The 15,638-nt window shown below is 50.0% G+C and overlaps 1 protein-coding gene across 10 annotated transcripts in view; it reads right to left on the bottom strand.

The window, feature by feature from the left end:
- SLC2A9 (solute carrier family 2 member 9) overlaps positions 1–15,638 on the bottom strand; it is a 204,529-nt gene that overhangs the window by 77,303 nt on the left and 111,588 nt on the right. For all 10 annotated transcript variants that reach the window (XM_084973835.1, XM_084973834.1, XM_084973832.1 and 7 more), the window contains one exon: positions 7,825–8,012. In XM_084973835.1, coding sequence (XP_084829961.1) covers positions 7,825–8,012 — 188 coding nt within the window. The remainder of the gene's footprint in view (positions 1–7,824; positions 8,013–15,638) is intronic.

The following is a 15,638-nucleotide window of genomic DNA, read 5'->3' on the forward strand; positions in this document are numbered from 1 at the left end:
CTTCTGCTCTTGATCACACACTGGGGTGTCACATGGAAGGTCCCCATTTTAGCTTTTTTCTCTCCATCCACGGGGACAGAGCAAGTTCTTTCAGTGAGAAGGTCACGGTTATTAAAGTAACAGAACATTTAATTCTTCTAAGTTGAGTTAGGAAGGTATTTGGGAAGAGACTTCAAAGAGAAAGCTGTTTATAACGCTTCTGAACTTGAGATTAGAAGTTCTGTGCTGAATATGATTTGGGCTTCAGAATTCCTAATGATGCTTAGACAAGTGAGACGGCTCTTCACATGGTTCCCGGCCGGCCAAGGGGGCTGATGTCATGTTTGGCTACAAACTTATCTCAGGCTTTCCTGTCTCTCCAGCACCCGCTCCCCAGTCTCGCCTCCCTTCCATACAGTTGTCTGTTGAGGGTGTGGGATGTCTGAGGCTCTGCTGGGCACAGGGCTCGCAGTCGGGAACCACACACATGCGATTGCCCCCCCGGGTCTAGTCTAGCAGGGAAAGGAAGCGTATGACACACCAGTCACTCAGGGAAAGAGTTTGAGAGACACGCTAGCCACCCAGGAACGCTGTGATGCTTGGACCCCGGACACGTGGACAAACATCGTGGCAGGAAAAGGCCTCTGAGCATCTGGGACTGAGGGTACCAGGCCCACTTGGCTTATTCCCAGCTTGTGCTCTGAGCCTGTCCGCTCATGTGTTACATCTATTTCCAACAAGCCTGGGTGCCTTGTTTCCCGACCGAGGTGCATATGGGAAGCAGCAAAGTTTGAAAATAGGGGGCGAGAGAGAAGAAAGCAATGCCAGAAACGGTCTTGATGACACCAGCCCGGAGGAAGGGAGGCCTAACAGAAGCTTAGCAGTTGCCGCTGGAGCAAGTCCATGTACACAATTTCATATAATCCTCACGGCAGTTGTGAAAGAAAAATGAGTATCATTATTTCCATTTTTCATAATAAGAAGAAGAAGAGAAGTTGGTGTGACTGGCCTCCTGTGTTCAAGAAGGGAGGAACCCAGAAGAAGGATGGGCACCTTGAGGTTGCTAAGAATGCCATCATCATCCTTGACCTTCCAGAAGATTCAGGAGGGGTCAAGAAAGCCATGGCTTCCTCGCACCCGGTTTGGCAGTTGGTCCAATTGTCAACCCAAGAACTTGGTAGAAACAGGGCCCTTCCTGCCCCCGTTCCTCTCACCTCCTACTTCTTCCTTCCCCAGACATTCAGGAGCCTTCCATGGGTCATGGGGCCGCAGCGACACAGGGGCTGCGGGGGTGGGGGTGGGGCTCCATCCTCAAGGACGGCTATGGGAGGGGAGCTGCATCCGAGAGACTGAACATTTGCACAGAGGCCTGATTTTTATGCAAAGGAAAAATTGCTCAGGAGGAAGGCAGCTGCATAAAATAAGTACCTTTAAGTGACGGGTCTAATTATAGAGCATAGAACTTGAAAGCTATTATGAGAAGGAGGGGAAAACAATCCGACCTGCAAAGGAATTTAGATTAAACGGTAAATCCAACTTTTGCTTGACTTCGAATGGGTGTGGAAACCGTGCATTGACACTTTGGAGCAAAAATGTGCCGAAGAACCACTGTGCTTATTAAGTACTGGGCTTAAAGCTGGGCTCAGTTTTGCTTCCAGAGGACACTTGGCAACGTCTGGAGACATTTTTGGTTGTTCCACCCACTGTCTTCGAGTGGGTAGAGGCCAGTGCACAGGACAGCTTCCCGTGACAATGGATTTTCCAGCCTCATATGCACATAGTGCTGAGGCCAAGAGACCATGGTTTAGTACAAGGTATGGGGTCTTGGACACGGGCTGGCCAGCCTGGCAGGGCATCTAGTGCCAGGATGTGTGAATCTGACAGCACAGGCACCACCCACTATGACCTTGAGTAAGTCCTTGACTCTCTGCAAGCCTCAGTTTCTTCATCTAGAAAACGGGGACAGCATTACTTACCCTGCAGGCATCTGGGGCCAGCATGCGGTGATGAATGGACACGCCTAGAGGCATTTATAACTGTCTTAACCTATAGATCACGTCCCCCCAAATAATTTCTGGTAAAACTAAGGGGGTAAAGCACGTTTTAAAGGGCATTCAAAGTTTTCCATCTGTGTGAAGAAGCTCTCTTCCTTGGCCTCATGAATTATTTGGATTAAAAGGCAGCGGGGGAGTTCCTGTCATGGCTCAGCAGAAATGAATCTGATTGGCATCCATGAGGACACAGTTTCCATCCCTGGCCTCACTCAGTGGGTTGGGGATCCAGTGGTGCCCTGAGCTGTGGTGTAGGTCACAGATGTGGCTTGGATCTGGCTTTGCTGTGGCTGTGGCGTAGGCCAGCGGCTACAGCTCCAATTCGACTCCTAGCCTGGGAACCTCTATATTGCTATATATATTGCTGTGAGTGCAATCATCAAAAGACAAAAAAAAAAGGTAGCAGGTGCAGGGAAGAGCTTGGACTGAAGCACAGGACAACTGGGCCCCGATGCTGGGATTTGCTGCTAACAAGTGTTTGTCCTTTTGCATTTAAGACTGACGCAGGACTTGTCCCTTTGTCTTTCTAGAGATGATCTTGGGACACAGCTGAGTGACACACATGGGCATGCTCTGAGGGGCCCTTGGAGATCCTCCCTGCTCAGGGCTGAAGCACCCACCCAGACCTTGCGGCCAAGTGGCTGGGGCTCAAATCCCCTTTGCACCATTCCTAGCTGTGCGACCTAGGGAAAAGCATCTCAAGGTCTCTGTGCCTAACAGTGGTGCCGAGCTCACAGGGCTGTCATGGAGACAGCTCTTGACTCACAGTAAATGCTAAGAAAGTGTGTGCTTGATTATTATTACTGCTGAGCAGAGAGAGGCTGGGCCGGGGAAGGCAGATGGCCTGGTTTCTAAGAGCAGGTTTGTGGTCACAGAGAGACAGAAAGCCAAGCCTCTGGATCTTGGGCCAGAGCTCTTTATTCTAGGCCACATCACATTCTGTGCCAAGCTGGAAGTATTAGTCCTGACTCAAAGATGAAAAATTATCCTCAACAAACTAAGAATAAATGGAGATTACCTGCATGTAACAAAAGGCATATATGATAAGCCCACAGCTAGGACTACACTCAACCACGAAAAACCGAAAGCTTTTCTCATCAGGTCAGAAACAAGGCGAGGATGCCCACTCTTGCCGCTTTTATTCATCTTAGCACTAGAAGTCCTAGCCAGAGCAATCAGGCAAGAAAAAGAAAGAACGTGCATCCAAATCAGAAAGGAAGAAGTAAAATTACCACTGCTTGCAAATGACATGCTCTTATACATTGAAAACCCTAAGACATCTCACACACACACACACACACACACACACACACACGTATAGATTGTTAGGAGTAATAAACAAGTTCAGTAGAATTTTAGGATACAGATCAACATACAAAAATCAGTTGCATTTTGATACACTAACAATGAACTATCTGAAAAGGAAAGTAAGAAAATAATTCCCTTTTTCTATTCCTTCCTTCCTTTCTTTCTTTCTTCCTTCTCTCTCTCCTTTTTTTTTTTTTTTTTTTTTTTTTTTTTTTTTTTTAATGGCCGCATTTGCAGTATATGAAAGTTCCCGGGCAAGGGACTGAATCTGCGGCAACACCAGATCCTTTATCCCCCTGTTCTGGGCTGGGGATCAAACTCATGCCTCCACAGCGACCCAAGCTGCTGCAGTTTGACTCTTAACTCACTGCGCCGCAGCAGGAGTTCCAACAATCCCATTTTCAATAGCATCAAAAGTAATGAAATACTTGGGAATAAAGTCAACTGTGGAGACGAAAGACTTTTATACCAAAAACTGCAAAACACTGATGGAAGAAATTAAAGAAGACCGAAATAATTGGGAAGATAGTCCATGTTTACATACAGAGAGACTTCATAGTTAAAATGCCCATACTACTCAAATCAATCTACAGATTCAATGCAATCCCTATCAAAATTCCAATGTCATATTTTATAGACATAGAAAAAAAAAGCCCTACAATTTATAAGGAGCCACAGAAGACTATGAATAACCAAAATAATCTTGAGTAAAATAAAAACTAGAGGCATTGTGCTTTCTGATTTTAAATCACATTACAAAGCCATCGTAATTTTTTTTTTTTGGTTTCTTTTTTTTTTGTGATTTTTTTTTTTTGTCTTTTTGCCTTTTCTGGGGCTGCTCCCTAGGCATATGGAGGTTCCCAGGCTAGGGGTCCAATTGGAGCTGTAGCTGCTGGCCTATGACACAGCCACAGCAATGCAGGATCCTTAACCCACTGAGCAAGGCCAGGGATCCAACCTGCAACCTCATGGTTCCTAGTCGGATTCGTTAACCACTGCGCCACGACGGGAACTCCACTTTTTTGTGCTTTTTATTTTTTCCAGTATAGTTGATTTAGAGTCACCTAAATAGTATGGGACGGGCAGAAAGACAGACATACAGATGAATGAAACAGAAGAGAGAGCACCCAGAAATAAACTGGTGCATAAATGGTCAAGCGATTTCTGACAAGAGTGCCAAGCACATTCAAGGAGGAAAAGAGAGTCCTTTTGACAAACTGTGTAGGAAAAACTAGACATCCACATACGAAAGAGTGAAACTGGACCCTGTCTTCACTCCGAATGGATTACAGACTTAAACAAAAACTCGGAGCTGCAAAACTTCTGGAAGAAAACAGAGGGGGAAACTTCATAACATTGATCTTGGCAATGACGTCTTGAGTGTGACACCGAAGGCAAAATCAGACAAGTGCGACTACATCAAACTAAAAACCTTCTGCATAGCAAAGGACACCATCAACCGTGTGCAAAAGCGACTGCAGAATGAGAGAAAATATTAGCAAACCATGTGTGTCTGATAAGGGGCTAATATCCAACATATACACAGAACTCATATTTTAATAGTAAAAAATAAAAATAAACAAAAACAAAAGGAAAAATGCAAAACTCCCCCCCAACCCCTCTAAATAACCCCATTAACAAATGGGCAGAGACTTCAACGGACATTTCTTCAAAGAACACATGCAAATAGCCAACAAGTATATGCAAAGAGGCTCAGCATCATTAATCATCAGAGAAACGCAAATCAAAACCCCATGGTGGCACCCCACACTTGTTAGGATGGCTTTTATTACAGGTAACAGTAATAATAAGAGCTGGTGAAGACATGGGGAGCATGGGAGCTTAGTGGGGCACTGCTGGTGGGAGTGTGAACTGACGCAGCCTCGGTGGAAAGCAGTACGGAGGCTCCTAAAACAGCTGAAAATAGAGCTGCCATACAACCCAGCAGTCCCACTTCTGGGTTATTTATCCCAAAGAGTTGAAAGCAGCATCCTCAAGAGATATTAGCACTGCTGTGTTCAGTGCAGCGCTACTCACAACAGCCAAGACGTGGGAATAACCTAAATGTTGGTTGCTGGATGGATGGATGGCTAAAGAAAATGCGACCTGAGGTTCCTGTCGCGGCGCAGCGAAAACGAATCCGACTAGGAACCATGAGGTTGCAGGTTGGATCCCTGCCCTTGCTCAGTGGGTTAAGGATCCGGCGTTGCCGTGAGCTGTGGTGTAGGTCGCAGATGTGGCTCGGATCCCGAGTTGTTATGGCTGTGGTGGAGGCGGGCAGCTACAGCTCCGATTCGACCCCTAGCCTGGGAACCTCCATATGCTGCGAGAGCAGCTCTAGAAAAGGCAAAAAGACAAAAAAGAAAAAAAAAAGAAAATGTGACCTATTCATATGATGGAATATTCATTGGCCTTTTAAAACAAAATCCTTCATGATGTGACAACATAACCGAATCTGGAGGACATTGTGCCTCATGAGACGAGCCAATTGCAGAGGACAAACTGTACAATCCCGCTGATATGAGAGGCACCCCAAATTGTCAGACTCATAGAAGCGGGGAGTCACGCGGTGGTTGCCAGGGGCTGGGGGAGGGGAAATGGGCATTGCTGGTCCACAGGTGTGACGTCTCAGCCAAGCAAGATGAAGGAACGCTAGAGCTGGGCTGCCATACGGTGCCGAGAATAGCGCTGTCTTGGGCACTTAAAACACTTGTTAAGGAGGGCAGGTGGAAGCCTACATATTCTCACAACGACAAGAGACAGAAAGCAGAGCATGGCAGACTCTGGGGCTGAGATCTTTGCACTGCTGGCTCTGCGATGGATTGGGGAATGGTTATTTTCCGTCCATGCTTATGCGCTGGGGCTTACAGACACACCCACGTGGAATGTGTAAAGTTATCCAGGGGATGCAAATCGACAAATTATGTCCCAGCAGAGGAGAGCACGCTGTTTAGAAACGTCATGGTTCTCAAGCGAAATGCCTCATTAAATAGATTCCATGTGTGGTGTTACGACTCCAAGTGTTAACTTAGATACGTTCTCTCTCTGCTTTCTCAGAACGAGGAGGGTGCCCTTGAGGGTGTCTAGCACGACCTTGGTCTTCCAAAGAGGAGGAAACACCAGGACTAGTCCAAGGTCATGGACTCGTTCTGCTGACTCCAACCAGACGAAGCTTAAACAAGTAAGTAGCAAGATATTTCCGTTCACCCCAGTGTTTCCCCGAGAGTCAAGAGCTGAGGAAATGGGGCAGAGCGCTGGGGGTGTAACTTTCAACACTGCCACCCTCCCCCTCCGGACTGGAACGACTCCTTTCATGTCACCTCCCCTACACACCCACAAACACTCTCCCTGCCAGGGAGATGCCAGGCTCCTACACGCAGAGCAACTATTTTATCTGGGCTCCTGCAGAGGTCCCTTCTGGCTCCCTCTGCTCAGACACACTTGTCCTGAGCTTCCTAAGGGCCTCAGAGGGTGTTTATGCTTCAGTGCCAGCATCTTCTTTAAGCATCCCTGTCAGGTGGCTTGCACACTTTCACGAACGGGGAACTCACCACCCCTGTTTGCCAGAAGCAACAATAACCGTGATGATCCTAAGTTTGCCCCCCTACTCCTCAGACTCCTGAATTCTACCTTCTGGAGCCCCCACTGGGGGGTTAGGGGTCCCCTTAAAGGCCCCCCAACCCCCGCTGGTTTTCCTGCCCACGTCAACTCGGGCTCCGAGAAACTTTCCTTAAAGCTTTGAGGTCTTCTCTGGCCAGCCCAGCTAAGAGTACTTTTATTTAAATCACCTCAATGTTGCTCACTGACACCTTCCTAATATCCATCTTTTTTTGCCTTTTTTTTTGGAGGGGGCCGCACCCATGGCATATGGAGGTTCCTAGGCTAGGGGTCGAATTGAAGCTACAGCTGCCGGCCTACACCACAGCCACAGCAGCGCGGGATCTGAGCCATGTCTGTAACCTACATCACAGCTCAGAGCAACGCCGGATCCTTAACCCACCGAGCGAGGCCAGGGATCGAACCTGCAACCTCATGGTTCCTAGTCGGATTCGTTTCCTCTGTACCATGATGGGAACTCCTTAATATCCATTTGATTAAGAAATATGACTTTTAAGTATTTCTAGGGATAAGGAAATATAATACTAGGCAGTGTTTATCCTGGGGTAATTCTGGGCTGGCTGCTTCACTGAACACCACTTGGAAGTTCCCGCACCAGGGATCAAACCCGCACCTTCGCAGCTATTCAGGCTGTTGCAGTGACAATTCCAGATCCTTAACCCACTGCGCCACAAGGGACCTCCTTGCATGCATCTTCTCTTTCAGTATTACGTTATCCCGTTTGACAGATGTGGAAACGGAAGCTCCAGTTATGTGTTGCCCAAAGGCGCAGAGCTGGGGCTGGAGCCCAGGCACCCAGGGCCCAAGCCCTGAGTTGCCCCCAGCCCATGCCTCCCTCCGGCGCCCCCATTTGCGCAGGAAGACTCACCGCGTTGAGGCCGCAGAGCTGGTAGCAGGCCATGGTGATGACCACGGTGACGACCTGCCAGCGGACGAAGGGGCTTCTGAGCAGCTCCTGCACCGACAGCAGGGGGAGGTTCCTTTGCACGCGGCTCTCTGCCAGGACCTCCTCCACCTCTCGGGAGACGTCTTCCTTGCCCAGGAACGTCCGGAAGGCTGCCAATGGGGACAAGTGTGTATTTCAGCAGGAATGAGGATGTCGGATGCTGGGAGGGTCGATCCCACCACCCCGACACCCTCCTTGTCAAGGATGGAGCTGGCAGGGACCTTTGAAACCATGAGTGCCAAGCCCTTGTTTAAAGCTAGGAAAACAGAGGCCCAGAGAAATGCACCCACTTGCCCAAGGTCATGGCGTTGACCAGGAAAAGAGCCAAGAGAGAACCAGGGTCTCCTGATTGCCCCTCCAGCAAAGCCGAGCACGCCCAGGGTTCAAATCCTGTCTCCACCACTGGGTGAATGAAGAGTGGCCCATGCCTTGCACAGCTCCTGTAATGCCTGGGTGATGTAATTCATGCTAAACCCTAGCTTGATGAATATTTATCGAGCATCTCCTGTTTGCCTGGCCCTGTGCGATCAGTTCTCATTGGAGGTGTCCAGTTAGGCGTCGGATGACCACGGGACCTGGATGCCCAGGGGTCCATTCTACCATCAGAAGGAGGATGGAACTGAACAATCTCCGGGGCCCTCTCCACATGCCCCTTTGAGATACAGCAACCTGGGCTGGAAGTGCTCTCAAAGAGCCCATCGTCCTAGGAACCAGTCTCACCCACGTGACTCAGGACTGTTCCAGGCAGAACACTGCAAATGTCCACCCTCCGTGAACTTGTTTTTTTAAACCAAGCCCTTAACTGTGTAAACCTCTACGGTTATATGCGTGAAGGTGGGCTGACTGCGTAGACCTCTGAAGACACAATCACGGGAGATGCTTTTAGAATGTGGATTTAAAAATTCAGCCACGAGAGCTCTTTCTACAGGGAAGGTGGCCATGGTGAGGGCTCCTGGGGACAGTCCATTCCAGACACAGTGGGCATCATCCTTAAAAACACTGTTCTGCACCACAGGCCATGTGAAACTGCTCTTCTTGAGGACAAAAGAAAAAACAAGCTGTTAAACTTCTCCAGAATCCCCAAGAAGCAAGTCCACAAAGGCTTTGGGTGTTATTTCCAGTAGTATATTAAACACTGCTTCAGAATGTCTCTTTTGTAAGCTCTAATTTATTACTTTCCTAGCAGTTGTTAAAACCAAGTGGAAGAAACAGCTGAATGAGTAATGTTTCTGCAGCCATGCACTAAACCATAGTATTTCTCAAGGTTCACATATGCAACATTCATGTGACAAAGTACTCCTAGGGTTTTAGGGCAAGAAAATATTTCTCTCTCCCTATCTGACATATATGCTTTCCACATAAAATAAGGAGAACTTTAGAACCCTTTTCCCCTTGGCTGCCAGGAAGCTCTCAGGTAAATTCAACGTTTAGCTCTGAACAAACTTTCCTTCTTAAAAATTCTGATTCTCTTCTTCTTTTTTTTTTAAAAAATTTTTACCTTTTTTTTTTTTTTTTTTTTCTCTTTAGGGCTGCACCCATGGCATAATGGGAGTTCCCAGGCTAGGGGTCGAACCAGCTACAGCTGCCGGCTTATACCACAGCCACAGCAACGCTGGATCCAAGTCACAGCTTGCAGCAATGCACAACTCACTGAGCGAGGCCAGGGATCAAACCCACATCCTCATGGATACTAGTCAGATTCTTCACCTGCTGAGCCACAACAGGAACTCCTAATCCCCTTCTCTTTTTAAAGCATCAATTTAATTTTCTTGTACGTGTGTTCATAAAAATTGTTTTGGAGTTCCCGTCGTGGCTCAGTGGAAACGAATCTGACTAGTGTCCGTGAGGATGCAGGTTTGATCCCTGGCCTCACTCAGTGGGTTAAGGTTCCAGCACTGCCATGAGGTATAGGTCACAAGCTCGGCTTGATCTCGTGTTGCTGTGGTGTCGGCCGGCGGCGACAGCTCTGATTCGACTTCTAGCCTGGGAACCTCCATATGCTACTGGTGTGGCCCTAAAAAGACAAAATACACACACACACACACACACACACACACACACACACACACACACACACACACAGAGTTTGTTTCTCTTGTTCCCCACCCCTTCTTCTGTGGTTCCCATGACTGAGTCAGGAGGACCACCTCATGCGAATGGCGTGGCGGACATGGCGACGCACCAGTCAGGTCCCCTTCAGGAAGGGGCTTGGCTGCTGAGCTGTGGGGAGTGTGGTTAGAGGACAGCCCCCAGCTCTCAGCTTCATGGGCATCCACCTTGACTTTGAAGCCCAGGGACTGCTGTACTTATAGTGGCCCCAGCCTACAGCTGAGCATGGCGGTGGTACAGGGCCCAGCCATTCCTGCTGGGTGGGACACCTGGACTCCTGTACTACACAGGCGTGGCTCCAGGGCTCCCCCGGGGCTTGCAGATGTCCTGCCAGGTTGCCTGGGGGTCTGACGTGCCCCTTGTTCCCTCCTCCTCTGCCCTTTCCCTGCCCGGATGTGATGCCCCAGTGAAATGTCTGCACTCCTAACTCCTTCTGAGCCTCTGCTTCCTAGAGAAGCCCACCTGCAGCAAGGACTTCCTCGACAGGGCAAAGCATCAATCAGCTTGGCCCTCTGTCCAGCCCCGGAGGCGCTGAGCGGCTTTGGTTCTCATGCCTTCCCCTGGACTATTTCAATAGCCCAGAACTGCTCTCCTGGGTCCCGTCTTCTCAGGCCCTGTGGCGCTCCACCCATAAACCTCTTCTGCACGCTGCCGCCTCAGCACCTGTCTCACCACTGCATTGGCTTCTAAAAGGCCACGCATCTTTTGCATGCATCTTTCTTGGATGTGCAAATTGCTCATCTTTCCTACAAAGCTGTGCTTCTTGGCTCTCTGCAGTTGGCCATGCCCTTCCCCCTGCAGAAGATGCTCTTCCCACCTTTCCTCACCTGGCTAACTTCTTCTCCCTCCCAGATGCCAGAGCCCTGGGCTTTCTTTCCTCCTTCAGCGCTTTCTCCCTACACTGTCCCTGGCACCTCCCGTCCATCTGCTGTGAGCATCTTGAGGCCCAGATCCTGGTGCCTGGTAGGGAACAGGTACCAAGTTCATGCTTGTTGATCTCAGCTGACCCAACCCAGCTGGCCAATCTGCTCCCTCCCTTGAAAGCAGCATTTCCCACCTGGTCACTATTGCTGTTTGGGACTGGATACTCTTGGTGGTGAGGGCTGTCCTGGGCACCATAAGATGTTTAGCAGCAAACTCTCAGTTGTGACCATCAAAAATGTTTTCAAGCATTATTTCTCTCTCTCTTTTTTGTCTTTTTAGGGCCGCACCCATGGCCTATGTTGGTTCCCAGGACAGGGGTCGAATTGGAGCTATAGCCACCGGCCTACAGCACAGCCACAGCAATGTGGGATCCAAGCCATGTCTGCGACCTACACCACAGCTCACAGCAATGCCAGATCCTTAACCCACTGCCTGGGGCGAGGGATCAAACCCGTGTCCTCATGGATATTAGTCGGGTTCAATAACCGCTGAGCCATAATGGGAAGTCCCATGTTTTCAAGCATTATTTAAAACAGCCAAGACAAGGAACAACCCAAATGTCTGCTGATGGATGAATGTGTACACACACACACACACACACACACACACACACACACACACACACACGCATATACACACAGTGGAATATTATTCAGCCTTTAAAAAGAAGAAAAACCCTCCATGAACAACAACACGGGTGGACTCTGAGGGCATCATGTTAAGTGAAATAAGTCAAACAAAGGCAAAGACTGTATGATCTCACTTAGACGTGGACTCTACCCCGCCCCGCACCCCAAGCCAAGCTCACGGATGCAGACAACAGAGGAAGGCGGTGGGAGGGGGGTGAAATGGGGGAGGAGGGTCGGAAGGTACAGACTCCAGTTAAAAGATACATCATCCTGGGAATGTCATCACGTACAGCCTGCTGACCATAGTTGATCACACCGTGTCGGCTCTTTGACAGCTGCCAAGAGAGGGTGTCAAGCAGGGGCGTCAGAGAGGCTCCACCCTGGTGGGAGTCCCCTCTCAGGCGGAAGACCCCAGTGGACATCTGCCACTGTTAAGAAAGAGCTTGCTTGGCTCAAAGCCTTCCCATGGTGCCTGCGTGGACTGAGTCCTAGGGGCCAGGAAGGCGGTGAGCGGCTTCCTGGGGCGAATTCTAATGCTCTGTTTTCCCTGCGGCCAAGTCCTGCGGTCAAGGGGGGACATGGCTTTGCATGCTCTGCCTCAGCCTTGAGGCTCAGCCCCCGATTGCACTCTGGTATGTTTGAGGGGAGATGGTTTGGCTTTGCCTGGCCCTGCTGATTAGCGGATACTTAAGTTTCAGGTGCCCCAGGCATCTCACCATCTCCAACCAGTTTTCAGGGACACAGAATCCTTGGTGGGGACAGACTGGCCTTTTAAGGGAAGGATCTCAGGGCTGGTTGATAGACCTAACGAGCTTTTGTGGAATTCCAACCCAGGGAGAGCCTCCATGGAAACAAGATTCCCTGATCCAAGTTTAGTGTCACTGCATGAATGCTCTGTCTCTTGGTGGATAAAACTTCACAGTAGAATAGTAAAGGTTCTGATAAGTCCCGCAGGAAAGACACCACCTAATTTTGCTTCACTCCACATTTCCCAGATATATTTGCTGGAGCACCTACTCCTGACTTGCAGAAGTCCATTAGAAAGAGTGCTTCTAACTTTCTGTGGCCTGTGTCACAGAAGGCGTGAGTCCGGGATGTCCTAGGAGCCAGGAGGGGGTCCCATGGACGGCACTGAGCAGAGGAGGGAGGCAAACATCACTGGTTACTTGCCATCTTTGCCTTGTAGGAGGCTCCTTGAAGAGCAGAAGGGGCCTGTGACAGGCCGGATAATGACCACACAAGTAACCCCACGTTCTAGTCCCCAGGACCTGTGCGTGCGTCGGTGTTCAAAGCCAAAGGAACTCTGCAGATGTGATTAAGGTAAGGACCTTGCAAAGGGGAGGTTCTCTTGGATTATCTGGTTGGGTCCAATGTCATCATGAGGGTCCTTACAAGAGGGAGGCGGGAGGCAGGGGGCGGAAGTGAGAAATATGACGCCATGGTAGCAGAGGTTGGAGGGATGCACTTTAAAGCAGGAGGAAAGGGCCAGGAGCCCAGGAGTGCAGGTGGCCTCTGCAGGCTGGAAAGGGCCAGGAATGGTTCTCCCCACAGCCTCTGGAAAGGGACACAGCCCTGATGCACCTTGACTTGAGCCCACGGGTCCTATCTTGGAGTTTTGACCTCTGGAACTGTAAGAGGAGAAGTTTATGTTTGAAGCCACTAAGTTTGCAGTAATTTTTTTTTCTTTTTAGGGCCTCACCTGCAGCATAGGGAAGTTCCAGGCTAGGGGGTCCACTTGGAGCTGTAGCTGCCAGCCTACACTGAAGCCACGGCAACGCTGGATCCTTAGGCCGCTGATCGAGGCCAGGGATTGAACACTATGTCAGGTTCTTAACCCACTGAGCCACTACGGGAACTCCTGGTTCCTTTTTATGACTGAGAGCAGTAGGAACCAAAGAGGGGATGTCAGGAGGGGGCAGTAAAAGATACTGGAATTCATGTTTGTGGTTTTACTGCATTTCACATGGCCACGCGAGGGGGACGTGGGGCTGCACAGAGCACAGGAGCCCCCGGGGAGCCCTTTATCTGTCTTTGCTTTCTGCGTAGAGTGATATATTGCAGTTACATGTGCAATTTACCAGTTAGCAGATTTGGAGACGGTAGCGTTTGGTTTTAATGGAATCAACCCCGACAAATGGACAGGAGCTAATAAAGGATCCTTCAAAGAAACCACAGATTGAAGACAAAGCTAACAGAGTCAGCACTGCGATGGAACAGCAGACCTGCCACCTCGACTCCAGGGACGAGCCTGTTGTCACCTCCAGTGACTGCGAAGGGAGGCTGCCTAGCAGAGGTTCTATGAGTTAAGACATAAGCATCTATCTCTTCAGGGTAAGGGGACATTTTTAACAAGAGAGAGAAAGTAGCAATTTTCTGAGAGACATTATGCTATGAAAAAAGGTGTTTGGAACCGTTTCTACCACCGTGTGGCTTGGACATCAAAGCGATGAATACGGGTGACCAGTACAGACCCTCAAATCTGCATATTAAAAACATCTCGCCGACTGTTTAAAAAAGATTCCTGTTTGAACATATTCCAACAGGAAGGTTTTGCTAAATATTGGTTGTTAAAATATAAAAAGGCAACATTCTCCTATGATGTTGCAGGAAGGACTGATTGACAACCAACGATGGAAATGTACCCGCTGCACCTCCTCCTCCAGGACGCGTCACTCCTCGTGGCTGGGGCTGCAGGACGCATCCCGATGCGCTGGGCTCAGCCAGCCTCGTCGCCGTCTTCCACTTGGATCTGCAGCATTTGAGGTGCTCGTTGAGCTGTCATCGCCATCAAGGGCAATGCTGAAATCATGGTAGTTTTCCGGGGCACTTAGGTGCCAGCCACAGTTCTACACGCGTCCTGTGCCTTTACTTACCTCTCCTATATCCATGCTGTTAGCTTTCCCCTTTTGCTGGTGAAAAGAGGGAAGAAACTTGCCCACATCAGGGGCCCTAGGAGCCCAGAGAGCAGAGCCTGAGACAAGGACTGGGTGCAGCAAATCGATACAACGATGGTTGCAGAAAGCAGGGGTGAGGGGAGTCGGGGCATGAGGCAGAGGAGGAAGAGCTTCATGAAGCCTGAGGGAGGAGGCTTCCGTGGACAGAAGGGGGTCAATTCTGCTGGCCTCTGAGCAGCCATCTCCCAGAACTGACCCCAGGGACCTGAACCCTCCCACGTCGTGACGGGCTGAGTGGTGTCCCAGCTATGGTGAAGGCCTGTGTGTGCTGGAGGTTGGGAACCAGCAGCCTGCATCTGTGCTCACACCAGACTGTCCCCCACAGCTGGGCTGAAGTCAGGGTGGGCCCTGGGGTGATGGGACCGGGCACCCGAGGAGGCCGCTACTGTCACCCGCTGATGATGGAGTAGCTGCGATCAGAAGCCAAGCAGGGGCTCCCGACGCTCAGTTATGTGCCCTGGGACTCAGGACTGGAGCTTTCCGACCTTTGAAGTTCGTTCGTATTCATTTGTTCCTTCCTTCCCTCCTTTCCTTCCTCCCTCTCTCTCTTTCTCTCTCTTCCTCTCCCCCTCCCTCTCTTCCTTCCCTTCCCCCCCTTCCTAAATTTCATTCCACCTCCTGAATTCCTGCAGAAAAACCAGAAGCATCTCCAGCTTTAACTCAACCCCCGTTTGCCCCCCCACTTTCATCAGCGTTAAGGCGAACGTCTAGGTTCTAAATTGAGCGGGGATCGATCTCACCGCACTTTGGAAGCTCAGGGGGAACGGCCTGTGTGGACGCTCGCATCCTTTCTTCACCCACAGCCCGTGATTCATACACTCCCTCCTCCCCAGTCTTTAGGAATCAGCCTCTGCTCACGAAGGGGCAGGAAGCTGTGTCGGGGGACAGAGCCTGTAGTGTGGTGTCGGGGGTGTCCTGCTGCCTCTGTCATCACCACAGTCCTGCCAGCTCCGGGCAAGTGCTCGGGCTGGTGTGAGGCTTATGATGCATCATGCCAGAGGCTGGGTCATATTCAGAGCCTGGTATGCAGTGGGTGCTCACACCATATTGATGAAGGTAACTGGACCCACTCATATTCGCTGATGTTTAGCTCTGGGAGCAGCTTGGATGTGGGTGGGGT

This window comes from Sus scrofa, chromosome 8 (genome assembly GCF_054392235.1).
Source record: "Sus scrofa isolate SSC_HxYL_T2T_F1_AM1 chromosome 8, Sscrofa_HxYL_maternal_Yorkshire_Landrace_v2.0, whole genome shotgun sequence".
Taxonomy (NCBI): Eukaryota; Metazoa; Chordata; class Mammalia; order Artiodactyla; family Suidae; genus Sus; species Sus scrofa.